This window comes from Colletotrichum paranaense (genome assembly GCF_030867605.1).
Source record: "Colletotrichum paranaense strain IMI 384185 chromosome Unknown Scaffold_5.1, whole genome shotgun sequence".
Taxonomy (NCBI): Eukaryota; Fungi; Ascomycota; class Sordariomycetes; order Glomerellales; family Glomerellaceae; genus Colletotrichum; species Colletotrichum paranaense.
Window position 1 is genome coordinate 2,405,423 of NW_026848963.1, and position 17,176 is coordinate 2,422,598.

Here is a 17,176-nt window from a genome sequence, read left to right on the forward strand (position 1 = left end):
GCAAGCGCAAGGCGCATATGCAGTAAGGTGCCGTAGTAGTCGCCAGTAGTAGCAGCAAGCAGGCCGGCGCCAAATAGATGCCAAGGTGCGGCCGCTGGACAAGAGTCGGGACGCGCCCCAATATTGTGCAACGCGGTTGATCCAATGCGACGCCAGTAGGTCAAGCGATCCAATCCGACGGCGATGGCGGCGCCGTAAGAATCAGTCGATGTCTGCTGGCGGGCTCACAGGATTCAGAGCCTGGAGGGAGGTCCTTGAAGTTTGAACAGCAGGCGGCGGGCAGGCTTGAACAGGCAGACTGACGGTCAAAGTGGGCTTCTCAGGCGTCGCAATGTCCACAAGGCCGGGTTCGAACTTCGGTGTCGCGGGTCGGCTTTGTCTCCCGGGGTGAACGAGTCCCAACCGAGTAATGAGTGGCCGAAATGAAGACTCGAGCGAGTCCCGTTTTGGACCCTTTCTTTGGGTCTTTTGGGGGGTGGTGTCAGGTGTTAGCGGACGACGTTGCAGCAATGTTTCTTTTCTGAAGTGGGCAGCTGTTCAGGTTGCTTTTTTCTCTGGTGGTGCTTTCGCCGTTTTCCCCCGTTTGGCATGGGCGGGTGGGCATTCAAGGGCCAAGAGTGCCACGAGGAACGGGAAAATGTGCGCGGGAAGGTTTGATTATGTATTGGTATCCGTCGTTGGTAGCGTGTATTCGTACTAGTAGTGGTAGTATTGAGACCGGGTATTCAGTAGGCGAATGTTGGGGGGGTAGAGTGACGGGCCTTGAAAGTTGGTACGATGCTCCGAAAGAGGCGATGGATGCTACCCTCAATCTTCCCCTGACCTAGGACTTGCTAGGCCCCGGATGGATGGTGGTGATCGGCCGTCGACAGGCGAGGGGTGGAGGACGAGAGCGAGGACGTGGACGTGGACGAGGGTGAGGGTGAGGGTGTGGTGTATGAAGTGGTTCACTTATGTCTTGTGCTAGCGACGAGAAAACGGCGACGGTGCGACTGCTAGCTTGGGAGGTATCCGCAGATGCGCGCAACACAGGTCGAGGTTGTGTTGGCAGTGGGCGAGCGCAGGGTTAAGAAGTATTAGTAGTTCGAATTGGATCGTCAGAATATGGACTGCGTGGTAGACATGGATATAGCTGGAAGTATTCTGTATGCGGAGACTGGAGTGTACCAAGTCCAAGTGGAAGTGGTATGCGAAGCGTGGTGTATCCGTACGGAGTATGCGTATGGCAAGGTTGGATGGGGTGCGGTAAGGGACGGTAGATGCAGGTGTGCATTCGTCACAGTTCGGATGTTTTGCGGTGCCAGGGCACTAGGGGGGTGGGTGGTCGGGTGCTTGGTTGCTTGAAGCACAAGCAGTTAGAGAAGGGAGGCGGCGAGACAGGTAAATGGATGATGGATGGATGGATGGATGGGTTTGTTGACTTTTGGCTTACTTAGCTAAGGTACGGGAGAAAGTCTTGCAAGGTATCTGGGAGGTCTGATTTGTTGGCTTGGTAATAAGGTATTGTTGATGAACAACAAGCCACGAAACACACGTGGGAAAAGTGCAAAGAAGGAAAAGAAGCAGAAGGGAAGAGGAGGAATGGCCACAAGCAATTCACTACCTAGGATACGTAGCAAGGTACAGATAGGTACCTGCAAACACCAGCTCCGAGGCGAGGTAATTAAGGTACCACCACGAAGGTACGGCGTAATTAGGGTCAAGCAAGGCATGACAAGGAATCTCGTTGATGGGCAGCCTATCCGTACACTAGGAGAAAGACCGGGCAGGGGCTGGGATATCCATACTTGACAGTCACAGAACACAGATGGGGATGAGATCCGGGACTGCTACGAATAGGAACCTAGTCAATAAAGCTAGAAAATGAACAGCGGACAATATCTCAGGCAAGTATTACTGTGGTCCTTCCGACGGGACATGGATGGAACTTGAGACCTTGGTCTTTTTGGGCTGGTATCAACGTTGAAGGTCTGCAGAATCTCGGATTATGGTATCCGTAAAGGGTCCATATTCTATCAGGTAATTAGACGTAGCGTCCGTATTGCTGCTGATGGTGCTGCATGTATTAACTCTCTCTTGTGTATCTCTGTGTGGACCTGCATGTTGGCGGGACATTCTAATTACACAGCGCATGCGACACGACATGAACCAAGGTGCCTTGGTATGTACTCCCAACTCCCTACTCCGGACGGATGCAGAGTACGGGAGTACGGAGTTTCTGTGAGAGAGGATGCAAGTGATACGGGACTTTGAATGCGCCGGTCCATGGACGTTCATATTGGCGTCTCTTCTCGGTCGGTTTTGCGGAGCGTCCCTGTCCCTGTCAAAAAAGTCGGGCCCAGGCAAGAGAAACACCAGACGAGACGATAACAACAATAATATCAATATGCAAGGGAAAGAGCAATAGGGAGCACGGACGCCAATATTCCACATCATCATATCCGATGCTGAATAAGGGCGACGACGACGACAACGACGACCATATATCCGTCTGACTTTGCCTTATTAGTCGATGTACGGAGTACGTACGGGCAAGTATTGCTTACTACCTAGGCAAGGTGGTCGATGCCCCGTATGGTTGACGAAGCAGGTTGAAGAAACATCCAACTGATGCAGAAATACCGGAAGAAACACCAAAACACCAGACGAAGGAACTTTCCTTCCATATATTTTTGAGGGCATCCATCCATCCCATGGTCCTCCGCACCTGCCACGTCCACCAGTGCCTTCTTTCCTCCACTATCCTAAATTTCGAGCTACACTTGCCTCATCCACCACATTACAAGTACGTATCCCCAACTGTAAGAAACGGGGAAAGAGCCAACGCATGAGAGCTTCCTTGCAAGACACGGTACCTAGAAAATCCACAGAAAAAGTCGACAAATGTCACGGGCCTTGCGACATGTGGTCAGGAATCGTCAGGACGCACCTTCCATGTCATTTCTCGCCGTTGCCCTTGGCTGCTGCTGGGGAACATGAGGAAAGCACACAGCCAAACTGGCCCGAATGGGTAAAGAGTCCAGGTCCGCTGCAACTGCAGGGTTTCTCCTTTTTCACTGCTTTTGCCATTTTCCTTTGCCCCCAGTTGGCAGTGAACCCCTCCTTTCTTCTTTTGTTTTTGGTAGTATTGTTTTATTGCCTTTTTTTCTCCATGTTCTGTCACTCTCTTTTTACTGTCTATAGAGTGATCTATCACTCTGCTTTCCCGGCTTACCGATACTTGTGACCAAGTATACTCACTCACCTTCGTTATCTTGACCGCCCGCAAATAACAAAGGAATAACCGCTTCATCTCAATCCCTCTCTGCAGAGCACGTCCTGTTCTCTCCAACCGCCCTCAATCCCACCAATCATTGCCATCCTCATTTCCAGAACGCCATTGGGCTCTTTCGAAGACAACCGCTTCGCTTCGCGTTCGCGCCATGGATGATGGAAACCGAGCCAGATGAGCAATGCAAAAGAAACAATCTGCCACAACCATCATCGATATAACCTTCTACCGTTGACCCTTACACAATACCTAGACTGGGAGAGCCTACCTACGCCATGGCAGTGTAGGATTTGGACGCCGTCGTGGCACCCCAAAACATGGCTGGCCTGCGAGACACGAGACACCACCACAAGCGCCAGACACCTTGACACCGCGACCAACGGCAGGCTTGCCGCCCTTGACTAGCCTCCTTTTCTGACGGGCACCACCCTGCACTGTCCCCTCCAATCCTTCCTTACATTCTTCCACCACAAAGACCAGAAGTGTCCAGAAAAGAACGGGACAAGAGGAGACAGGGCTGCAGGGGTAATGCAAGATGCATCCATCCCACCATTGCTCTTGTCCCAAAGGAGAAGCCAATCCCAAGGGGATCCCAGACACCACCGTCGGCCTTCGTGAAGCCGTCGCCAGGGGCTGATGGCTGATGGCTTGGTCAACCGTCAATTGGGTGCAAGACGCGGTACGGAGTCCTTCACAGTCCTACAGATCCATCGCTGGGTGGCTGGCATTGCTCATGGCGGATGCTCATTACCGATACGACTTCAACATCCTGCGGGACCGACAATGTTCATCTATCAAAACCAACATCCACGGATACCGCCTGTGTCTCTACCAATTCGTCGTTCTCGGGGCCGTCCGTTCCTTGACGACAATCTCACCTCACGATGCGGATACTTTGACACCTCCGCGTTCCGAGAAGGAAAGCTGTCCATCCTAGACCAGGAAAAGCAGTGACCAGCAAAAGCTGGATGGTGGATCAACTAGACCAACAACGCACACACGCACACACACATTTCAACGTCAGAACCAAACGCGATTGCAACTTTCGCCATTACAAAGACGACTATCCGGTAATCCGCCAGCTTCCCTTCCACAACGAACATGCCATATCCCATTCGTCGAATCGTCTTATCGTGGCTATTATTGTCGCGAGCTTGACATTTGCCTTTCTTCCCGCCCACACATACGCTACCTCGGCCGCCCTCGATCCAATCGCGTCCATTCTCACGCCGCGAATACGCCCACTCATTTGCGCCCACTTGAAAGCACATGCAGATACCCATGGACTTCCCCTGAATCGATGCAGACACCAACTTTTAGCATCCAGAGGCCCGTGCCATACGCTGGATTGCGCCACCTTTTCCGCCACCTCGTGCCCATCGCTTATTCGCTTGCCTCGACACCCTCCTACCAGTGGTTAACATCACTAAAGCCTCTCCCCTCCCGAGTCCCAAGCTCCCACACCTGACGGCCTGCGAGCGGAGCGAGTGTCCATCGTGGGATTACAGGACGGCGGGATGGAACATAGTCTGTGTGTCTAGGTCTCGCGGGCCTGCTATGCGAGGGACCGTCGAGCACCACGAGGCTTATGACATTGACAGTCCCTTGCCCCTCGCTACCAAGTCATCTACGGTGTTTGCGCCCTTCTTTAGAAAAGATGTTCATGTCAGAATCATGATTCCAGGAGCCCCGGGCAACCAGGACCCTCATGTTCCACTCGAGCAATGCGACAGATCATCGCGACAGTGGCACTCATTGCCATTTCTCTCTAAAAATTCGAATATGAGACCAGGCAGTGAGGCACTCTCTCATCTTAGAGATCTGCTTGGCCCCCAAATGCCGACGTCTTATTAGCGATGGTAATTAATTGTCCGTGTTTGGACCTGCAGGTCTGTGACACCACCAGCCCTTTTGACGGCGGAGTCGACACCGACGCGTTGCTGACGACCTGGCTCAGTAATGGAGGTCTCACGCTCTACCAATCGCTTCGCCCAAGAACCATTGGATTTCCAGAAACTTTGCACTACAACAGACGCTGCAACACACCGCCTTTGTACGGGCGTCATTGACTTAGTGTACTGTACAAGTAGGCAAGGAGTTCGACGGGAGAAGGTGTCCCGGCCACCACCATCACCAGTCCACCACACCACCGCAAGCTGCATCCCCCCGCGGGATCGCTGGTCACTTCCAATGACATTCCAACGGCTTTGCTTACAATCTATGCATTTGCGGAACACGACCTTCTCCCTGCTTCACTGGCCAACAGTTCCCCCTTCGAGTAAGGGCGGGCTCGGCCCCCATTCCCACTCGCATCCAAGCCCGCCTTCTAGCGACTCAATCTCCAACACTGGCGGCCCCCATCCTGATTGATGTTCGCGCTAAACTGACAAAACCTAAAACACACCGACAGAGCTTCCATGTCATTAGTTTCCTTGCCGTCGTGCCAGTCGGCGTTCGTCAAGAAGACCCTCACGACCCTTCTTCACCTCCGACGTCAAGTCAACGTGTCAAAGCGCAACCTGTTCGCACTCCGCAAGTCCACGGCCTGCCTGCATGACGAACATTCTTCGGCGGATCGCTCAAACGTCTCCAGCTTTTGCCCCTTCGCCGCGAACCGGCATTGCGACAGGGCGTGGGTGCCTTCAAGGCCCCTTTCTTGGCGTGTCAACCCTTCGCGTCAAGGAACGAAGATTTCGGTCAATCAGCCAATCTTTTCAAGCCAATTGGGGTTACACGATGGCCACAGGCCGAGAATAGCGCGTGGTTTCGTAAGACTAGAGCAGCTTTCTAAAGTCTGACAACTCGGCTCACTCTTCAAAAGCAGTCGTTCCCATCTTGCAGCTCCGGGATCAGGATCCTCTTGAAGATGAGCCGGCTCCGTCGATCAGTAGATCACCAATCCCTCTCCATAATCGGCCGATAATGTCGAATCTTGCATTGCGTTTGAAGCGAGCTGCAATTCTCCAGATCATCTCGGCGAGCCACCTCTCCGTGTCCCTCGAAACAACGTCGCCTGCTGTCAGCGCCGTATATTCGGTCCTCGCACGTCCGCGGCGGCCCCCCACTGCAAGGACCATCCCAAGTTCGGTCCCAAGTCGGCGACAGGACTTACTCTCCTTCAATCTTTGCGCATTGCGTAGGTTGTATTTACCCGCCGTTGCATTGTCGGTCCCCAAATCCGCAGGTGGGTAATACGTCCAGTGTTAGTTTCTGTAGTTTAGTACGCTAGATCACTTCATGTCACTGTCGTTCGAGTGAGGTACTGTTTCAGGAACGAACACACTATTTCTTTGCTTCATTCTTACTCGCTCTTGTTCATTCGACGAATGACGAAGTCACCGAGCTCGAAGATCGATTCCGCACGAGCGACATGATCATCGCCGGCACGTGGAAACCTTGGCCGAGCTTGGCTTAGGCTGCAAATCTTACGTGGATGATACCACACTGATATGCCAGTGCATACGGACACGACGGAAGCTCGTGTCGCAACGCAATCAAGTGGTTGGATTGCCATAGTGGTACTCTGGATCTCCGAGCCATCAGGATAGGCAGCATCGTGGCTGGCGGTCCTACTTGGTCAGACGCTCAGGCTTCGTCTCGAAGGCTCTTATTTCCGTCTTCGAGACGACGGTTACTCTGTGGACGGGTGGATGCACTGGTGACTCTCCAGATGATGGTTGACACAGCATATCATATATGTAGGCGTTGAATTGGGTCCCGGAACAATGGGCACTGGCAATAGCAACCAAGTAGTTATCTGTAACGACCAATGCATATGTACTGATGTGTGTCTAGAGCCTGAACTTGAGTTGGCGGTGCGCGTCTCTCCATCCCAACCCCTCTACGTAGTCCAGATCACATCTTTCCAAGTCTGCCTTTGAAGCATCGCGAATCCAATAGTTGAGAAGTCTCTCACCCCGGCCGTTACTATTTCTTATAATACTGCGTCATATCATGGGCAAGCCCCAGTATACCCTATACAAGTTGGCATATCAGATCATCACTCCGCCAAAAGCTAGCCAGGAGAGAATAAGGGTAAGAAAGAACAAACAATCATACCAGTTGGAACGTGACGGCAGCCTCGTCAGTCTTGTCCGCCTCACGCATGGCGACAATCCCTGGGTCGTTGGTCTCGACCTCGTCCGGGTCCGAGGCCATCCTCTTGAGGTTCGCCTCGGAGACCGGGTTCGTGAACTGGTTGAACTTTTCTCGTCGGTAGCGGTCGTACTTGTCGAGTATGTCATCGTCGGCTCGGCCGTCGTGGATGCCAGCTAGACAGTCGAAGAGGTCGCCTACGTCGACGATGCCACCCGTGAGGCCCATGCCGCCGCTGTGGAGGCCGAGGGCCGAGAGGTTAGATGGGTGCCAGGCAGGATTTTCCTTTCTCTCTTTTTTCGTCTTCCCCCTTTGTCTTCCATTTGGGTCATGGGTACGAAGGGCACTTACAACGGGTTACACAAGTGCGCAGCATCCCCAGCCAAGATGAACCTCCCCGCGCGCATCCGCGGCGCGAGACGCTGGTGTACCTTGTAGGGGCTAAAGTTGACGATTCGGTAGTCGTTGGCCTTTGGGTTCCCGGGCAGCATGGTTTCGTATTTCGCGGGCTGGCGGGCACGGTACTCGTCGTGGCTGAGGCCGGGAACCTCGCCGTAGCTGACGCGCCAGAGGCCGTCGTCTTGGATCTTGGCGGCCATGAAGTAGTCTGTTGGGTGGATGACAAAGTTGGAGTCTTTCCAGCCGTACTTTTCAAAGTCGTAGTAGACCTTTTGTTTCTGTGTGTTTAGCATCCTATTCGCTTCTGGGGCTGTTTGCCTTTCTGCTGCTGGCCTCTCTATCAGGAAGGAAATGGAGTTTCTACTCACGTTTGTGGCGACAATTTGCAAGTCCCACGTATACCCAGGAAACTCGTCCCCAAACAGCTGTCTCCGGATAATGCTATTCGCACCATCACATCCAACAACATAATCAGCCTCCAGCTCCTCGGCCCCCTCCTCCGTCTTCACAACAACCACCGCCTTCCCCCGGCTCTCCTCCTCCCGAATCCCCTCAACCTCACACCCCCACCTCACCTCCGCCGCCGGCTCCTTTTCGAGATCTTCCAGCGCAATCTTACACAGCGCGTTCAACGGCAGACACGAGATCCGGTCCGGGTTCTCCGCGCCGAGCCTGCTGTTCTCGATCTTGGCGAGGACGGTGCCGTCTGGTTTGCGCCAGCGGGCGCCGCCTACTTCGATGCCGTGCTGCCTGACGCGGGCGAGGAGGTTCGCGCGGGAGAGGACGCGGTTGGCGGGGGCGGCGTAGTGGGTTGCGCGGGGCTGGGTGTCGAGGGAGGTGGATTTGTCGAGGAGGAGGACGGGGATGGAGTGGCGGGCGAGGAGGAGGGAGAGGAGGAGGCCTGTTGGGCCTGTACCTATTACTATTACCTGGGGTCGGAGGGTTAGTTGAAGTGTAGGGTAGAGAGGAAGGGTTGGATATGGGGGATTTGCGGTGTGATGATGTTGGTTTTACCTTTTTGATACCATGGTGGTCTTGAGATGCCATGTTTGATGAGTTGGATGTGGATGAGAGGGTCTGATTTAGTAGATGCTTTGGCAAAGGCTTCTTTGAGAGAAACACTATTCACGGCTTTGGTATACGAAATCTGCTCTGTTACTGCTCCTCATGAATGGGATGTTTGGCGATGAATTATAATCGTTATTGTTATTCGAGTTTTCTAGAATCAATCCCATGTCACATAAAGTCAGTCTGGTGGAGGCAATTAAGTGTCTCCTTGTACTTGACGTCAATAACCCCTTCTTGTCCTCTTGGTTGAGAGTCGTCAGCAAGAGAACGGGTTATGTGGGATGCCCACGGGCGTACGACTTTGTGGGGTAACGAAGTGGGATGATGTCCGGGGGCGGGTAGTGTTGATTAGTCGCGGGGAGGGGGGAGGGGCTGTGAGGTAGCTTGGAGGTCTAGAACGAATCGAGATGAACAGAGACTGAGCTTTCTCTGCAATGAAAGAGCAATTTGTGTTCCGTTGGTTGGTTATGTGAGATGTCTATCTTTTCACTTCGCCAAACCTCCCCACACACTCCTGCCCGGAAGTGCGGGAGGACGGTGCGTAGACCAAGTTTCTCAAGGCCTGTTCTAGCTGGATCATGAAAAATTCAGTTTCGAGCTGACTTTGATATACTCTTATGATATGTTCGAGCTGCTCTTCGTCTGCCTTCTTCCAACAAGACCTCGTATCCGACGTCGATCTCCACCTCATACACTCCTGACCGCCACAATGGACTTCTCCGAGATAGATCTCTCCCACCCACCCCTCAAAGACCTAACAATATCCAACATCACAGAAAACGTCCACGCCATCAACTCCAAATGCGCCGACATCCGCACGCGCTTTCTCCTAGACAAGCTCGTCACCCACCTCCACGACTTTGCCCGCGAAACAAACCTCACCACCGCAGAATGGGAGACCGCCACCGCCTTCCTCACAGACGTCGGTAAGACCTGCACCTCCGTTCGGCAGGAATTTGTCCTCCTCTCCGACGTCCTCGGCCTCTCCCTCCTCGTCGACTCGCTGGACCACCCGAAACCGCCCGGTATCGGGGCGACGGAGGGCACCGTCCTCGGCCCGTTTCACACCCACGAGGCGAAGGACGTCCCGCACGGGGAGATGATTTCGAGGGATGGGGATGGGGAGCCGATGCTTGTTGTGGGGACGGTCAGGGACACGCAAGGGGTGCCGATTCCGGGGGTTAAGGTTGATGTGTGGGAGACGGATTCAAAGGGGTTTTATGATGTTCAGTATGACGGGTACGAGAACCCCGACGGACGGGCGGTCGTCAGGAGCGATGAGGGGGGAGGGTTCTTTTTTCGGGCCATTGTGCCGGTGCCGTATCCGATTCCGGGGGATGGGCCTGTCGGGAGGTTATTGGCGACGTTGGGGAGGCACCGGTACCGGCCTAGTCACTTTCATTTCATGTTCGATAAGCCTGGATATGACCGTCTCATCACGTAAGTTCTCTTTGGCATTTTGGCATGTTCACTCTGATATTGGGGTTTCTTTCTGACGCGGACACAGAGCGTTGTATCTTCGTGGAGATCCGTTTGAGAGGTCGGATGCGGTCTTTGGAGTCAAGGAGTCGCTTATTGTGGACTTGAAGACTGTCTCGGATGTTGATGGGATGGCTGAGAAGTACGGTGTGAGGCCGTCGACGCGGCTTTTGACGTATGATTTTGTGTTGGTTTCGGAAGAGGAGGTCAAGGTCTTGAGGGAGTCTAAAGCAAGACAGCAATCTATTAAAGACGAGTAACATAGATGATATTGGCAAATGGGAACCCCATTTTGAATTTGAGATCGTAGTAGTACAAGTAGACTTGAAAACTTCGATTACGTTGTGGTATCATATCGCCAGACCAAATCTAGCACGTTACTAGTGAAAGATTGAGAGAGACTCGGCTTGGTTGAAGCCTTTTCAATGACTCTTTTCCAAAGTACAAGTTCAGGTTGGCTGGACCTTAAGATAGGCACTTTGCCGTAAGTCTTTTTGTTGAGGAGCACGACTTACTGGCCATATATGTGCATATACCCGAGTGTTTCATCTGCAGATTCTCATTACAACAAAAATCTGGTGATAAAAAACTTTTAGAAAGAAATGCCATCGAATCTAGTGCATACGCACACAATTTCTTTTCTTCAAGATCGTTTCTCTTGAAGATCGGTTTCAACTTTTCTGAGTCTTGCCATACCATAGGTTGACTGACATACGGCGGCCGGGCCCCCGACATCAACATCAGTGCCAGCGACAACTTAACTCGCTTCGATGGACTAACCATTCAATGCTGTAGATCCCGTCGCCTTTGGCCAAGAACTTACAGTGCAACACAAAGGATCTGCAATGTGATTCAAAAAGTGACCGCAATGTTCGGCAACATCCAAGTCCGTCGCCAATATCGGGAGTCATCAACCCCCTGACAAGAAAGTGGAGTAGCATCTCAGTGGTGGAGATATCCCACACCACATCCCACATTGCCTAATTGGGATGTGTTAGTTCACGTTTCAATTCCTCAACCCACCGTGCTGTGCACAGCAGCGGGAAATTGATGACTTCATCCTATACCACTAAGTGGAGAGGACTTGAGTGGACGCAGTTATCGAAAGTGTCAGGCATAAAGTGTAGTCGTGCCGATACGATAAGACAAGAATGAAGAGAACCCACGATAGCAAAGAAGTAATTAGTCCAAAGCGTAATCCTCACACCAGTCAACAACTCTTTGAACCTTAAGATGGCGTCCAACTCTCAGATTCAGAAAGCAACACAACCTTGGTGGGATGACGGAAGCGAGAAGCACTTCGTGCCCCTGGCCCCCGCCGTTCCTATAGACCCGAGCGTCAATACCTGGTCCCGCTTCGGTCCAACCTTTGAAGCCTACGAATACTCGGGCTGGATCGACGAGAGCGTCTCCTGGAAGACGGACTGCTATATTGGCGACTGGTCGCCGCTGCTCAAAGCTCGCGTCACCGGCCCGGAAGCGCAAGCCTTTTTCGAATACATCTCGACCAACCGCTGGCCCAACTTCAAGCCTGGACAAGCGAAGCATGCCATCTTCTGTCAAGATAATGGGTCCGTCGTTGGCGAGGGTCTGGTTTTGATGCTCGGAAAGGATGATTTCCTGTTCACTAGCGGTCCCGGGACGGTTTGGCTTGTGTACCAATTCCAACAGGGCAGAAAGAAGTTTGATGCCACTCTGCAACTGGTCACTGATGACTGGTTCCTTCTTCAAATTCAAGGTCCTCGGAGTGTCCAGCTGCTGGATGAGGTGACGGACAAGGGTGTCCGGGATATCAAGTTTATGCATTACAAGGAGCTCTCGATCGATGGAAGCAAGTTCCTTTGTCTGAGACAAGGTGTATCCGGCGAACTCGGTTTTGAGCTTTGGGGGTCAACGAAGGATGCCAAAAAGATTTACGGTTCTATCGTAGACGCTGGCAAGAAGCACAATATCCGGCAACTGGGTGCTCGCGCAAAGATGGTGAATCACGTAAGTAAATTTTGCCCCATGCTCCCCATCAACAACTTCTCTTGACACATGCCTTCTAGGTTGAAGCCGCGTTTGCGACTCCGGCCGCAGACTTCATTCCGGCTGTACACGCGCCCGCAGACGACCAGGAACTTCTCCAGTTCCGACAATTCGCGCGAGATATCGGCTTCGACTTTGACCACTATCTCTCCAAGGCCAGCGGTAGTCACGGCGCAGACCCTATTTCCTACCACTTCACGCCATTCGACCTGAACTGGGGCTGGCTCATCAACTTTGACCACGACTTCATCGGGCGCGACGCTCTTCTCAAGCTCAAAGACAGCCCACCGAACCAGCTAGTGACGCTGATTTGGAACGCGGAAGATGTGACTGACGTTTTTGCGTCCCTCTTTCGGCCGGAGCCCTTTGAGTATATGGAAATGCCTCGCAGCCTGCTTGGCAATGTTGTTGGCAGTACTGTTCTGCACGAAGGCATGACGATCGGGTGCGCTGTTTCTCGGTGCTACAGCTACTGGTTCAAGGAGATGGTGTCACTGGGGATTGTTGCCAAGGAGCATGCTGCTCCAGGGACAGTTGTTGAGGTGAAATGGGGATCTGAAGGATCTCCCGTGAAAATCATCAGGGCGGTAAGTACAGACACCATGTATTTTCTCGCGGCTCGAGTATAGTAAGCTAATATGAGATACAGACAGTGCAGGTTGCGCCGTACAAGGAGGACAAGAGACGACACTCAATTCAGAAGTAGGTGTGCGTACATAAGGATCACTGGTTCAGCTGGTCAAGAAGGGCATCAAATGTTTGCATGGTGGATCTCTAGCTCATATCTCCATACAGAATCATCTCATTATCCTCGCTGTGGCAATGAAAGATGAGCCCTTAGTAAAATTCACGTAAAACAGAAATTTGTATCGACTCCTCTCATTGACATACAACGTCAAATCCCCCCTGTCTACTGCATAGTCGTCGACTTACATAGATCGTGCGCATGACTTACTCGGACAATTACCCCGCGCGTCATTAGCCTGCAGCGGCCCGCCCGCCGGCCCCGGTTTGTGGAGGCACCAAGGATCGGACACGGAGGCTTAAACAGTCCGTCCTTTCGTCACCGGCACTTTGACCTTCAAACTCTTACTCGACGCATTTGGTGGACAATCGAGCCAACGTCACGCAGAAGCGAATCCCCCCAGTTCATCGACCGCGTATCTCGGCTATGGCCTTCTCAACGGCTCCTGGAATGTCTGTCATCTCTTTCCGCAAAGAGGCAGGAGTTCAGCACCGATGTCGGATCTGTCCAAAGACGTTCAAGCGGAGCGAGCATCGCAATCGCCATGAACGAGGCCGTTGGGTTGACCTCTCTGAAAAGTCTGGATTTTCGGCTAAAGACAAGTAGATTCACAAGGGAAGCCGTTCTCTTGCCGCATATGCAGCCGACGCTTCGCTCGCAAGTGAGTTTGTCTGGGCTGGGATTTCGAACAACACTTCACTACTAACGATGTCTTTGCTAGTGATCTGGTTACTCGCCATGAAAAGACTTTTCACCGAGACCTGTCGCAATCCGGTGCAACCTCTACTTCAGAGAAGTCATCCTCAAGAAATGCCCAAGTTAATGAACCAACGTCTATGGCAACTCCAAATGAACAGAATCAAAGTTTGCAGGGCCACACAGGACCATCAAATCAGATGTCATCTGAAGGCAGCCTACCTTCGGTAAATGTCGACGGGCCAGATGTATTAGGGGATAATCCTCACTTTGGTTATGACATCATGTCCGAAGTCGAGAGTTTTGACTTCAGCGATATTTCGCTCGAGTTCTTCGATCCATTCTTAGGTAGAACCTTTGATCATTTCGCCTTTCCAGTACTCGAGGATGTTCCCGAGCAGCTCCAGCCACCAGTACCAAGTTTGCCTCAAAGCAATCCTTCAGGCAACCAAAGCAATCCTTCGGATAGGGGAGAAGAAATTCCAACGCTATCGCAAGGACATACAATAAGCCAAAGCGCCCTTGGGCCTCGACGAAGGTGGTCACCACGGATACTCAAGTCAACGACGGCGAAGAACCACAAAGTCGTTTTCACAGAAGAGATGAGAGCTCACTGCTTGGCTGATATAGAGTTACACCTCACCAAAGCCCAGCTTGGGGACTTTCAATTACCACCCGTTACATGCTTGCAGCAATACTTCAATTCCTACGTGGATGCCTTCCACATACACTTTCCCTTCCTACACCTGCAGACTCTGGAATTAGAGAAGGTTCCTAGTCCACTAGTCCTAGGAATATGCGCCATAGGTGCCCTCCACAGACTTCAGAGAAAGATGGCCTCATCGCTCTATCTTACAGCCGAACGTGTCCTCGCGAGCATAGACTTTGAGCGACTCCAGGCTATCCCAGAACTATTGGATGACTGGGCGAGACCTCGAGACTCACCGCCATCAAACCAGGGGCCGCTGGTACTGGCCCAGACGCGGTTCATTCTCGTCTTCTTCGCATCTTTCAGCAGTGAGCCGCAGTTGATACGTCAGGCTCTCGTCGGCTGTGGCCATCTATCAGCAGTGCGTGTGCAGATTTCGAGATATTTCTTCTACACGCTTACAGATCATCTCAGGATTTTCGGTCAAGAATGGCCCGCGCAAAGCCTGGTTCAATGAACTTGAACCTCTCTGAGTGGCATTCTTGGGTCGAACATGAGTCAATAAAGCGGTGAGAGCACCTATTCCTGTCGAAGACTTCACCGCTGGCTGACATCATCAAGTCTCATGTGCTGCTGTATGGTTCTCGGTAACCTTCTCGTCATAGCCTACGGTATCGTGCCAGGCTTCGCAGCGCTAGAGGAGTGCAACATTGAAATGCCCGCTGAAGATGAGCTATGGGATGCCACGAGTGCTTCTGAATGGAGGTCGTCTCTGCAAGAACGACTGCCTTCTTCGCCCCTAGGTCTTCGTCAAGCAACAGCTTGGATATTTGGTAACAGCGCACAGGAAGAAAGACTAGATGCAAGCTGGACGTGGTCGCCGTTCGCAGCATCAATCGTAATGCACCAAGTTGCCATCGTCGTTTGGTTCTTCGCCCACGGGAAAGAGGCCTGCTACGGAACGACGCAAAGCTATCGAGAAAGCCACCAGTCTGACGCCAAGAGGATAGAGTCTGCTCTATCGAGGTGCAGAGATCTGCTAACCGAGACACGCGATGGCAACGACGGCACGTGGACTGAAGCTGACGGTCCATTGTTGTTTAACGCATTTGCCGTTTTGCGTGTTTCGTACGGCCGAGCGTTCATCAACTTCCAATCGTTAGATCGCTCGCTACTCTTTCAGGAGAGTAGCCAGGATATGCTAATCATCTTGCAACGCTACTTTGACGCTGCTCAAGAGCGGGATGGTTACATGACCATGGCTGTCGACTGTGCTCTGGAAGGCTTTGCGATACCCATTCGAGCCGGAGTCTTGCTCACGCAAAAGACGGCGGCGTTGAAGTGGAGTGTTGAACATGCTTTGGCAGGATGGGATGCCGGTATGCCTTGATTCTTTCGTGAAGTTTTGGCCATGAAGAAGACGTTTTCGTACTGACCTTATCAGCCCTTCTAGTGACGAAGTGGGTTCATACGGTCGAATGTCTGCAGTCTACGAGTGGAAAGACTACGCCAGAAGAAACAAAGGTCCTCGATAACGTTCGGCATCTTCTCAGCCAGATTGACGTTGATAGTTCTCCATCTTGTTCTCTCGCTGCGGATCTTGCTCGTGTCTGGGCTGGACTATATGACGATACTTGGGTTTGGGGTGGTGAGTATTACTCGAATCTATCCTTGACTTCCTATTGCTGAAACCCAATCAATAGTCGCACCACGTATGAGCTGGGTTCTCCGCGAGCTTGCCAAGTTGTATGAGCAGGACGCTTCGGGTATCTAGAGGCAGAAAGCAACTTAATGTAGTTGCCCGTCTTCTGTTCGGCAGTGGTGCTGTTATGTTGTACTTAAGTACTTGCCTATGCTACCGTGTCAAGAATACAAAGCGGAAAGAAAACTCAGAAATTATTCTCGGTAATAAACCACGCTTCTGACTAGTACTGTTTCCATCTCGTAGCAACGTCTCCATCTTTATATAATAATTCACAAGCAGACACATCACGGGCGTATCTTATGCACGGCATTTTTGCTTAAGATAAACCAAGATAACACAATGGTCGGCAGGAAAACAAGGAGGGCTCTCAGGCAGGCCCTTTCAGCTATCTTTTTTCTCATTCCGGTTGCCTGTCCTGCGGTTCCTTGAGAATATCGAAGTTCCATCTGCCCCTGTCAAAAGCCCCCTCCATCCCACATTGCCTAATTAGGCAACAAAACCATCCCGCCCCAACAACAAACGTCGTAACGGTCACACGAACCCGAGCTAAGACATGCCACCGACATGGCACGAATACTGTTCTCATTATGGCAAACTACAAAGGGCCGGTAGCTCAAGTTCAAGGGATATGGCAGCTCTTAACTGACGTACACTGTGAGAACCATCAAGAGCATTGCCAGCTCCAGACCCCACCTTGAATCCCACCGGTGTGACTCTCCGTGCTCGTATGTATGTACGGACTACGGAGTCTTGAAGTGCGATGAGAGCAGAGTTTTCCTTGTTACAGGGAGATATACATGGCAGTGCCAAGTTCCGATGATATATACGACGAACTCATTGGACCATGGCGGTCAAAACCTCTGACAGCAGACATCGAGTACGCAGCGGATGCCCAAGGTACTCCACTCGATGACATACAGCCCGGCCTTTTACACGGAGATCTTAGCCCCTGATAAAGACAGTAGTAGGTCCAGGGACGGGCCGACCTCTGCACCTCAAGTAACAATCGGGATGTCGCGGTGTGATAGGACTCCGATCAAT

General features: G+C 52.1%; 7 protein-coding genes across 7 annotated transcripts; 4 read left to right on the forward strand and 3 right to left on the reverse strand.

The window, feature by feature from the left end:
• Positions 1-1,276: 1,276 nt before the first annotated feature.
• CPAR01_07197 (uncharacterized protein) lies at positions 1,277-1,417 on the reverse strand (the record flags this gene model as incomplete). The annotated part of the gene is made up of 1 exon (XM_060491467.1): positions 1,277-1,417. A coding segment is annotated over one exon (141 nt), but the record flags the coding sequence as incomplete, so codon positions are not given.
• Positions 1,418-2,693: 1,276 nt separating this feature from the next.
• Positions 2,694-2,831, forward strand: CPAR01_07198 (uncharacterized protein; the record flags this gene model as incomplete). The annotated part of the gene is made up of 1 exon (XM_060491468.1): positions 2,694-2,831. One exon carries the CDS (start codon positions 2,694-2,696, stop codon positions 2,829-2,831), a length of 138 nt encoding a protein of 45 aa, XP_060350342.1.
• A 1,503-nt stretch (positions 2,832-4,334) lies between these two features.
• CPAR01_07199 (uncharacterized protein) lies at positions 4,335-4,520 on the reverse strand (the record flags this gene model as incomplete). Its single annotated transcript, XM_060491469.1, has 1 exon — positions 4,335-4,520. One exon carries the CDS (start codon positions 4,518-4,520, stop codon positions 4,335-4,337), a length of 186 nt encoding a protein of 61 aa, XP_060350343.1.
• A 1,168-nt stretch (positions 4,521-5,688) lies between these two features.
• CPAR01_07200 (uncharacterized protein) lies at positions 5,689-6,463 on the forward strand (the record flags this gene model as incomplete). The annotated part of the gene is made up of 2 exons (XM_060491470.1): positions 5,689-6,039; positions 6,092-6,463. 2 exons carry the CDS (start codon positions 5,689-5,691, stop codon positions 6,461-6,463), a joined length of 723 nt encoding a protein of 240 aa, XP_060350344.1.
• Positions 6,464-6,840: 377 nt separating this feature from the next.
• CPAR01_07201 (FAD binding domain-containing protein) lies at positions 6,841-8,812 on the reverse strand (the record flags this gene model as incomplete). The annotated part of the gene is made up of 5 exons (XM_060491471.1): positions 6,841-7,051; positions 7,215-7,246; positions 7,331-7,676; positions 7,718-8,694; positions 8,780-8,812. 5 exons carry the CDS (start codon positions 8,810-8,812, stop codon positions 6,841-6,843), a joined length of 1,599 nt encoding a protein of 532 aa, XP_060350345.1.
• Positions 8,813-9,542: 730 nt separating this feature from the next.
• Positions 9,543-10,572, forward strand: CPAR01_07202 (uncharacterized protein; the record flags this gene model as incomplete). The annotated part of the gene is made up of 2 exons (XM_060491472.1): positions 9,543-10,273; positions 10,341-10,572. The coding sequence occupies 2 exons, from the start codon at positions 9,543-9,545 to the stop codon at positions 10,570-10,572; spliced, it is 963 nt and encodes a 320-aa protein (XP_060350346.1).
• Positions 10,573-11,545: 973 nt separating this feature from the next.
• On the forward strand, positions 11,546-16,204 carry CPAR01_07203 (uncharacterized protein; the record flags this gene model as incomplete). Its single annotated transcript, XM_060491473.1, has 8 exons — positions 11,546-12,301; positions 12,361-12,927; positions 12,990-13,042; positions 13,951-14,851; positions 14,905-14,999; positions 15,052-15,809; positions 15,875-16,078; positions 16,134-16,204. The coding sequence occupies 8 exons, from the start codon at positions 11,546-11,548 to the stop codon at positions 16,202-16,204; spliced, it is 3,405 nt and encodes a 1,134-aa protein (XP_060350347.1).
• Positions 16,205-17,176: the final 972 nt, after the last annotated feature.